Raw genomic sequence first — 10,050 nt, 5'->3', positions numbered from 1 at the left:
GCAAAGGGTCAGGTCGGGGGGGGGGGAGAGAAGGAGGGAGGGGGCGCATCCCACCCATCGGACCCACCGCTGATCCGATTAGTGGCTCGGCTGATTGAACAGTTCTGGGCCTCGATGCGGAAGGTCGGAAGCGCGCTGCGATGCTTCTCTCCCGGCCCATGCCTCAAAAGGCCACGCCCCGCCGCGCCCCGCCACGCCCCGCCCAACCCCGCCATGCCCCGCCACGCCCCTTTTGTATTTGGCAACAGTTCTTTTAGTGTGTAGCCATTTATTTTTCACAAATAGTACAGTGAACAAAAACACCTTTAATCTATTATTTGAAAATCTTTGTACGAGTCTTTTTTTAAAGGGCTACGTCGCTAAGGCGCCGTAAACAGGTACGCAGGGGGGAAAACAACATTTCGTCTAATTATCACAGTTGGTTGTTGCTTCTTATGTGTTTGTTTGGGTACCAAACGTTTTGGATCAGTCTCTTCGCAGTGACTCTCTCCCTCTCTCCCGCTCTCCATCTTATTCTCTCCGCCTCAGGAGGTGGTGGCGAGGCCCGCGGCGTTCTCGTACCGCGGCGCCTCCACCAGCTGGAGCAGCGCAGCGTCTCCTGTAGGGGGTCAGAAACACGCGTTAGAGAGAGGGCTGTGCGATGTCTGAATTTGTCGAATCCCTGATGTCACGATATCGATACAACATTATCTTTCTATCGATGTCGTTATTGGGGTAGTGAGGGCCAAAAAGTCTCATCGACATGCCGATATATTGCCATATTTCTCGATACATTGCGACATTTTTCAATGGATTGCGACATGTTTCGATATATTGCCATATTTTTCGATACATTGCGACATTTTTCAATTGATTGCGATGTTTTTCGATGTATTGCGATTGCTCACCGCACGGCGGGCACAGCCGCTGCAGCTGCGGCTGCTGCTGCTCGTCGAAGTACTCGGGGTTGAGGACCATGCGCGCGTCCAGGTCGAGGTAGCCGGAGCCGCGCGCCAGCATGCCGTCCAGGATGGTGACGAGCTGGCTGAAGTGCGGCCGCTCCTGGGGCTCGGCCTGCCAGCAGCCCTGCATGACGCGGTGCAGCTCGCGGCTGCAGTGCTCGGGGCGCGCGAGCCGCTGGCCGGCCGCCAGCAGGGCCACCATGTCGTGCGGCGCCACCCCCGAGTACGGGGCGCCGCCCAGCGTGCACAGCTCCCACAGCAGCACGCCGAAGCTCCACACGTCCGACTTGCTCGTGTACACGCGCATGAGCAGCGACTCGGGCGCCATCCACTTGACGGGCACTAAGACAGGACAAAGAGTTTAATTTTCCGGTTATTTTGGGAATCTTTGCAAGACTTCTTTTTCTGAAAAGTTGTATTTTTTTCAAATTTCTTGAAATACTTCAATTTAAACATTTTGGGGGGCGGGGCGGGGATGTACAAATTTAATCAATCAATTGGTTTTGCACACATTGCTGAGTTGGTCTAAGCAATTTTGTGGAATCATTTATACAAAATCGTGCAAGTTTGCACTCACCTTTGCCGGCGCTCAGCTTGCAGTATGCCTCGTCCACGTAGACGTCCCTCGACAGACCAAAGTCCGAGATCTTGCACACGAGGTTCTCGTTGAGGAGGATGTTCCTAGAGGCCAGGTCCCGGTGCACTAGCTGCATAAGGGGAGGGGGGAAGGACGAGGAGGTTGGCGTTACAAGAGTTTGATAGTTGTTTACGTATTGGAATCAAAAACAGCGACAGTGAGGCCCATCGGTGCCCGTACCTTGAGTTGCCCCAGGTAGTCCATGCCCTTTGCGATCTGCCAGGCGAAGCCGATGATCTTCCTGGGAGTCATGGACGGCCTCTTCTCCTCGTCCCGCTTGTCGTCGGGGTCCTTGTTCTTGCGCTGCTCGTCGTCGTCCTCCTTGTCGCTCCAGCGGCAGCGGTGCAGGTAGCCCCGCAGCGAGCCCTGGCTGCAGTACTCGAGCAGCACGTAGAGCGGCCCGCTGGGGTCGGTGCACGCGCCCAGCAGCCGGATCACGTTGGGGTGCTCCACGTCCTTGAGCAGCTCCAGCTCGGAGAGCAGGTCGCGCAGCTCGGGCGACCCGGGCCCGGTGGAGGCGCGCAGGGTCTTGACGGCCACCGTCACCGAGACTGAAAGGCGCACCAGGGTGGCGTCAGAGTGTGCTTGAGCAAAATCCGAGTTCAAAAATATACCACTTAAAGCAAGGGCAACAATTTACTTCAAATGAGAAAGGATTGTTTTGGGTGTAGACGTAGGGGACCAAGGAAGGTACGCACCGTGGGTCTCGGACACCAGCTCGCCGCGGAGCACGCGGCCGAACTCGCCGGCGCCGATCTCCTCGTGCAGCGTGAGGCGGCCGCGGTGCACCTCCCAGCGCGGGTCCACGTTGCTGGTGCGGCGCGGGGGCGGGGCCGCCGCCTGCAGGTCGCCGCCGTCGTGCCGGTACACGCTGTGGAGCTGGTACTCGCTGCCGGCGCGCTCGGGCAGCCCTGGGGCGCGCTTGGAGCGGTAGCGGTTCAGGCAGTAGGCGTACAGAGGCACGCACGCCAGCGACACCACGATCACCGACATGATGGCCGCCTGGCAGCCGGACCCGCAGCTCTTCCGCAGCGACTCGGCCCTCTCCGTCGTTGTCGTCGAGTTGACCGACGAGTTCCCCGAGGCTGCCCGGGGGGGAGCAAGGAGAGACATCATCATCATCATGGCGGTTGGTATGGGGATTGTGTGTGCTCGGGGATGCACGGCGAAGATCATCACAAACCTTCATTTGTTTTCTGCTTTCTCATCTTTTTTTTGTCTTTGTGCGCAGTGTTTTTCCGGTCGGTTACTGGGAACAAATAATGGTTTGTGATGCTCCAGCATGTGAACTCGTTATTATTATTTTTTAAATGTTATTTTCTTACCGCATAATATTAAAATGAAAAGGTTACAAAAGGCATTTTCCGACTTACGTTTGTAAGGATAGCAAGCGCAGTGGTGATCGGAGCACTCGATCACCTGTGGTCCGTGGTCCAAGCACTTGCACAAGCCTCTCGCCTCTGCCTCGTTGCCCTTCTTCTCGCACTTCTCCCCCATCAGGACTTTCTCTGGAAACAGATGCGCGGACATAGGCGGCGTGGTCATGGCCAGGACGGTAAAGGAAAAGACAGGAGATGCATGAAGTGCGGCATGCGAGTGGAAAGCAAGTTCAAAGCAAAGAATTCCAAGTCAACGAAGAACGAATATAATTATGGAGACAATCGGAAGACTTACCCAGGCTGCAGTTGAAGTTGTGGGAAGCAAGAATATACGGTAAAGAGTGATTGCAAGCTGCAACCGGGCGGACTGGGCCCAAGAGGCATGCGAGTGGTGTCGTGGTGTATGTACAAATCCAGCTCAAACAAACGGGTGCAAAAGGAGAGAACAAAATAGGAGTCCCTATTTTTTCAACGTCTTTATTTTGAGGTCGTAAAACCGCTCGTCGGCAGACGAGTGCAAAAACTACCAGCATTAGGAATGCTTACAATCCTACTACATGACACACCCTAAGGTGTCTTACTCATCAACCTATCACACCTATGCTGCCTGTGAGGAGATCCTTCTTCAATAAGAACAATTATTATCATCATTATTATCATTAGTATTATTCTTAATATTAGAACTCATAAAGATACACATTTTGACAATATATTCCCCCCTCCCCTTACATATTCAAAACCGAGCACAGCCAAACATTTCTAAAAAAAAAACAAAAAAACTCCTCGCCCACCCCTTAAAACGAGAGCATATTCCAAAAAATAAAGTGAGGAATACAGAACAAATTACTAAGGTCTCTTTGGCACAACAGATTCCATTAGGTTCGAAAGAGAAGATACCGAACGTGCGCAGGCACAGTGAAGAATTCACCCGCAAGCCAAACAAGAGGGATTAACTATCGCAGCAGAGGCACCAGAAACTTTGCAAAATGTAAGAGAGAGAGATCACACTCGAACGATACGAGGGGGCCACCACTCCGAGTTAGGACGTACACAAAGATTACGTGATTACATTGATTACACGTGAATTTTTAGGGATTACACATGAATTTTGTTAAATTTCTGGGAATAAAACCATTGAAACCACAACATTTAGTGAAGTATTACACGGATTACATGGGGATTACACTTCCATCTGTACACAGGATTACGGAAGTGGTGGCCCCTCGGAACGGAAGCATGGAATTTGGCCACTCAAGTCTTGAGGCAGGAATGCAGGCTAGCAGCAAGTGTTTGACACGGTCTTTACAACTAGGAGCCGTGTGACACGCTCGAGGTTCCCGTTGCCGCCGAGACAACCACCGCTCGCCGGCAAGGGCGCCAAAATTTCAAAAAATCTCCGCCCTCTGGGACACCGGGAAGGGTATATAAACTCCCCTCGCCGGCCGGCGGACGTTCAAGCGGCGGCAACGGAGACTGAGTGTGGTCGGTCTTAACACGCACCCGTGCAGTCCTGGGGACAGACGTGCTCGCTCAGCGCCTCGAGCGGGTCGCACTCGCCGTCGGGGCAGGTGGGCAGGTGCGGCGAGCACGTCGCGAACGGCTTCGGGTCGGTCAGGACGGCCTCTCGCCACACGCACTCGCCCCGCAGCCCGCTGCAAAAGTGCAAAGACAACGGCTTTGTAACACGACTGAAACAGCCAAATAATCGCGTGTTCTGAATCTGTGGTGCATGATGCTCTAATAATGTACTGGCCTGCCGGATCCCGCGCCGCAGCCCGCGTGGCACTCCGCCTTGTTGAAGAACTGGCCGCAGGTGGTCTCGTGCGAGAGGGTGCAGTTGCGCGGCGAGTCCCCGCCGCCGGCCTCCAGGGTCACCGGGACGAGCAGGCTGCGGCCCTCGTCGTCGAGGATCTGCACGACGACGCTGTGGATGGAGCACACGACACGGCGAGGTCAGTGGCTGCATTTCACGGGGAGGGATTTTAAGGACAGACGTTTTACAGGAAATAGTGGAAACTTTTCCAGAATTTTTTTTAAAAAGCAATGACACCTTACATTACACATGTATACTTATGTCTAGTCATGTTTAGTGTAAGTGTAAGGTCGTAAGGTATCATCTGCTAAAAATTAAATATTTCCAGAATAACTGGAGAAAAATTGAACTTTTCAGCAATAGAACAAGAGATCATTAAAAACAAATATTCTATAGGAAAATTTCCGAAAATTTCGCAATAATCCATTTCTCGAAAATTAAAGTCTCTTAGTACAACCTAGGTAAGACGTGCACTCACCGAGCTGGGCTCTTCTGCTGCTGCAGCAGGCTGCGGTTCTGCACGTAGAGGATGCCGGCCCGCTCGGTGACGTTGGCCCAGGCCGGCGGCTCGGAGCCCAGGCGGTACGCCCTGCCGTCGCCGGCGCGGCCGACCTGCGCCACGCGGGCGTGCTGCGCGGCGTGCGTCCACAGCGTCACGGGGGCCGGCTGGCCGTCGGCGGAGGTGGCGGCCAGCGCCACCGGCTGCAAGAGAGAGAGCCGCGCCGTCAGCGTAGGCAACCCATCCGGCCCCCACGGGGCCACCGGTCCGGTCAGATGGCGGGGCGGGTGGCGGCGTGTTGTTCAAGTGCAACGCGCCGAGTTAATGATAAAGTATAAAAACGTTTGCGATCGTAAACGAGCCCCGAGAGCACGCGCGTCAGGGCAGTGTTGTAAAACGTAAAAGCCAAAGACTTCTGCCTGCTTTTGCTGAAGCACTTGCACGCGCTCACGGAAAATGGCCTCTTAATGAACCAGGCAGCTCTGCCGTGCTCGCCGCTCTTACCTTATCTGGCACCGCGTTCTCCTCCCCTTTCTGCAGTGTCTTAATCTGCAAGACAAAATATTATAATTAGCCATCCGCAAAACAAAATCAAACAAAATTAGTACTTGTATTTAAAGTTACTCTAGTGGTCTCTGTGCGAATAGAAACTGCGTGGTCACGAGGTCAATGGTCAAAGGCCAAAAGGAAAAAAGAAAACGTAGCAGTTGACGCATATTGCGACATCAATAATTAAATGCCGTGTCGGCAGTTGGCCGGGCAGGTGACAGACCTCGGTGCCGGGGGCGGCCGTTGGGGTGCCTACCTCGCGGGCGCGCCTGCGTGTCCGGGGCTTGTCGGCCTTGTCCTTGTCGCTGCTCGACATGGCGACGGGCGGCGTGAGCGGCGGGCCCCACAAGGTCGCCGTCAGCTTGAGCTGGCGACAAAGGAGATCATCGTGAGCGTACGAGTTAGGAAGGTATCGGAAGTTACGCAGATTGACATTTTTTCCTGATTGCGGGCTAATTTGATTTCATGCCACGCGTCTCTTTGGACTTTCGATTTTTTTTCTGTAGACGCTGCGGTAAAGTGACCGAACACGATGTAGGCCTCTTTGCATCGTGTGACCCAACTAGGACTACGTTACCAAGAGGAATGCATTCATCAGCGCCTCGAAAACATTATCACTCCCATCCTTAAGTTAAAATAATGGATAGTATCGTCGAGAAAATTACCCCACCCCACCCTCCCCTCAAAATAACGTAGTTGGAGCAGGAGTCATCTACCTCTCTCTTGCTCTCGTCGAGCAGGGTGAGGTCGGTGAGCGTGAGGGTCACGTTGTACTTGGTCGCCATGGGGTCCTTGACCTGCAGCCGCACGCTGACCACGGTGTGCGGCACGCCGCCGTGGCTCACGTCGAACTCGAGCTTCTTGCTGGTGACGACGCCGCTCGGGTCGTCGACGGCGAGGTCGCTGAAGCGGTTGGCCGCGCGGGAGTCCATGTCCTTGACGAGGATGTGCGCGCCCCGCGCCAGCGAGGCCTCGGTGCTGAAGTTGAACTCGAGTCGCTCGTCGGGCTTCTCGAGCTCCGGCGCGTTGTCGTCCTCGTCCAGGACGACGACGCTGACGTTGCGCTGCTCGACGACGCCCCAGGACGTGCGGCACTCCACGGCCAGGACGACGGCGGGGCCCGGGCCGCCCTGCGCGCCGGCCACGGGCACCACGTCCCTGTCCAGCATGGCGCGGCTCCAGAGCTCAGAGCCGCGCACCTCGAAGTGGTCCGTGCCTGTGGGCAGCAACGGGTCACGGGGCTTGAGAACCATACGCTGCATGTCTAACGAGGAAGATTTCTCGAATACTTTTGGAAGATCTGGAACACTTTTGGAGTATCTGGAACAGTTTTAGAATATCTGGGACACCTTTGGAATATTTTTCAGTGTGTACATGCAATATCCAATTGGTTCATACGCTCGACATCTACGCGCAGTATATTTTTAGAAGCGTTTTCCTATCTCTCTTATTCCGCCTAAAGGGACGCATAGTTGTTATCACGACGAAAAGTTAATGTGACGTTTCTTGAAAACAGACGGGGGAAAGACACCCCACCCTCCCAAAAAATGACGCGTGCGTGAATATGTCAGTGGTGTGCGTAAAAGACTTAGTTAATGTGTTGGACGGAGGTTTGAAGTCCAGTGGACTTCCAGTGTTCTGTCTCTCTCGCAGCTCAGCGCAAACCACCAAGTGGCTTCTCTCTCGCACCTTTTTAGGAAAATGGCACTTATTGGACCAAGTAATAACTTCATTAAAATCTTCGTATTTATTGCCTCATGGCCTCTTTCCCATGAAATTTACATCAAGGAGGAGCTACCTCAAACGAGGAGTTGTTGACTCTGGTCGTCGCTCTTATCGATTTACAGCGACCTGACCAGCGCGGTCCCGGCCGGCGGCCCCTGCGCGTCTGCCCGCCTGTGCCTCGGAGCCGGTCGCGCCCTCTGTCGGGGGTGGGGCCTCTGGAGGCGCAGGGCGCGGTGCCGCGGCCCCCCGCGGGTGGCGCCACCGGTCGGTGGGGAGGCGCCGGGCGCAACAGCGCCAGCAGCAGCGATGTCAGCCAGGCCGCCCGCCAGGCCGCCCGCCAGGCCGCGCGGGGGGCGCGGATACACCTCTCCTCGCGGACTCTAAGCGTCTCCGGCACGCACGATCACGGTGGGGGGGGGGGGAGCCCGTAGCCCCCCGCGTGGTGCCCGCGACCCCTCTGCCAGCCGCGGCCCGCGGGCGCTCGTATCTCGCGGGCGACCCCCTCCTAAGCGACCCTAAGCAGCTGTCTGGGCCTCTGAAATTTGGCCCTCCCAGCACCCCAGCAGATGAGTTGCGTAATCCGCTAGGCGGTCTGTGTCAGTCCGGAATAAGCCGGGGGTTGTCCAAGGATTACCCTGGGATTGTTTCAGGCGTTATCCAAGAGTAATCCACAGGTGCGGATTAAAGTTCGGCTGACAGGGGGCGATGCACTGTCGGTTGCCGACATTCAGGGGTTTTGTGGCGCGCATTGCCTTCCTTTCGGGCGGCTCTCTAGAGACCACAGGGGAGCGATAGCCCCCGCCCACTGTAATCCGCGCCTGGTAATCCATCTGGTAATCCGTGGTATAATCCCGGTGTGATCCGGTGGTTTGGTTATTCAAAGTAATCAGGAGGTAATCCAAGAGCGTGATCCGGGGTAGTCCGTTGAACACGACGAGTATGTCAGAGTCGTTTTCCCCTTTCGGTTCGCACCGGCCGGGCCCTGCGACCCCGACCTCGACGAACGCTGCTTGTGATGGAGGGGTCGAAAACCCCTGAACGCCCAGTCTCAATAGTGACCCACTTATCTGGCTCCGGGGTCCGTTTGGCACGTGGGCAGGACCTGCAGGCATGCATAGCGAGCGTGGAGTGCCCGCCCCGCGCTGGGTGAGGGTGGGGGAGGGGGTCACATCGAACTGCCCCCCCCCCCTCCCCTTTTCCGTGCACTTATGCAGCTACAACAGTTGCAGCTAGCCGATAGCTCGCACGCATATGTACGGATGTATGGCAGTATGGCGACGAAATTCGACCGAAAGCAGGTCGGGGGAGGGGGAGGGGTCACGAACCTCTGCTTAGGAATACAGGGTGGGCGATCCGCGCCGTCTTTTGAAAATGCCTATACTGTAACGGATTCTTACGTACGTGTTGCATACTCGCACGGCGCCGTAAGGCGCCCTGGCGAGCGACGGTAGGCAAGGCCGCCCGCACGCGTCAATCCGGTACAGTATAAGCATTTAAAACAGACGGCGGTGATCACCCGCCCCGTAGTATCCTACTGAACAATCATGCTCCCTCACGCCTCATAGAGGACGTTCCTCCCGAGGCCATGCCGACCCTCACTCACCGCTGAGCAGCTTGTACTGGTGCTGGTCGCCGCACTGCAGGTCGGCGTAGCGGTGGCCGAGCGGTGCCAGCATCGTGGCCTGCTTGTTCTCCCAGACCTGCAGCTCGGCGCGCTCCCAGAAGCACGAGTCGTGGCAGTAGTGGCACGGGTCGTCGCGCGCCACCTGGTCGCCCTCCTGCATGCCGGCGAAGGGGGCACAAATGGTCACGATACAGAGGTCGACAGAAAAAAAATTAAAAGCCATGAAAATGGCCCGGCGAGAAAATACCGGGTGTAACAGTGAATGCGCAGCAGTGTTGCGGGATTGCATACCCGCCACACCCAGAAAACCGTTTCTTTCTGGGAAAGAAATTTTATTACCCATGACGGAAACCTTTCGTAGCTAAAATCAACAACAGTTTTTCGTTGGAACGACGACAAATTTTCGTTGTTCCAACTTTTTATGTCTTTAAACTGAAAAATTTCGTTGAGCTAACGAAAATTTTATTTGTTACAACTAAAATTTTGTTGATTTCAGCTACGAAAAGATTTCGTTCGCACAAAGTAGTGGTTTTCTGGGTGCAGAGCTGCAGGTGCAGGGGCCATGGCGCCTTAAGGGCGAATTGTGTAGGCAATCCCGCAACACTGCTGCGCATTCACAGTTACACCAGGTACAGGTACAACAACTGATTCTGGGGCGCACCTTCTTGTTGACGCAGGGCCGGTCCTCCTGCACCAGCTCGAAGGTGATGGTGATGTTGATGCGCGCGCGCTCCGCCGGCACCATGAAGGGGCGCGCCGAGCGGTGCGCCGGCGCCCTGGCCGCGGCCGAGCCCCGCGCGTCCAGCCACACGACGTGCTGGCGGCGGGCGCCCGCGTCGCTCAGCACGCCTGTGTGTGTGTGAGCGAGTGTGACGTCAGGAGG

The 10,050-nt window shown here is 55.7% G+C and overlaps 1 protein-coding gene across 1 annotated transcript; it reads right to left on the bottom strand.

Moving 5' to 3' along the window:
* Window positions 1-265: 265 nt before the first annotated feature.
* On the bottom strand, window positions 266-10,016 carry LOC113212347 (proto-oncogene tyrosine-protein kinase receptor Ret; the record flags this gene model as incomplete). The annotated part of the gene is given in 15 exon segments (XM_026431004.2): window positions 266-598; window positions 888-1,283; window positions 1,519-1,648; window positions 1,759-2,129; window positions 2,277-2,663; window positions 2,762-2,827; window positions 2,952-3,086; window positions 4,458-4,609; window positions 4,711-4,881; window positions 5,249-5,472; window positions 5,774-5,818; window positions 6,075-6,185; window positions 6,535-7,034; window positions 9,147-9,321; window positions 9,829-10,016. Coding segments are annotated over 15 exon segments (3,021 nt in total). The 3' UTR covers window positions 266-524.
* Between the last annotated feature and the right edge of the window lie 34 nt (window positions 10,017-10,050).

This window comes from Frankliniella occidentalis, unplaced genomic scaffold (assembly GCF_000697945.3).
Source record: "Frankliniella occidentalis isolate FOCC.00 unplaced genomic scaffold, Focc_3.1 Scaffold223, whole genome shotgun sequence".
NCBI classification, from domain to species: Eukaryota; Metazoa; Arthropoda; class Insecta; order Thysanoptera; family Thripidae; genus Frankliniella; species Frankliniella occidentalis.
The sequence above is the reverse complement of the archived record's forward strand: the minus strand, read 5'-3'. Positions and strand labels throughout refer to the sequence as shown.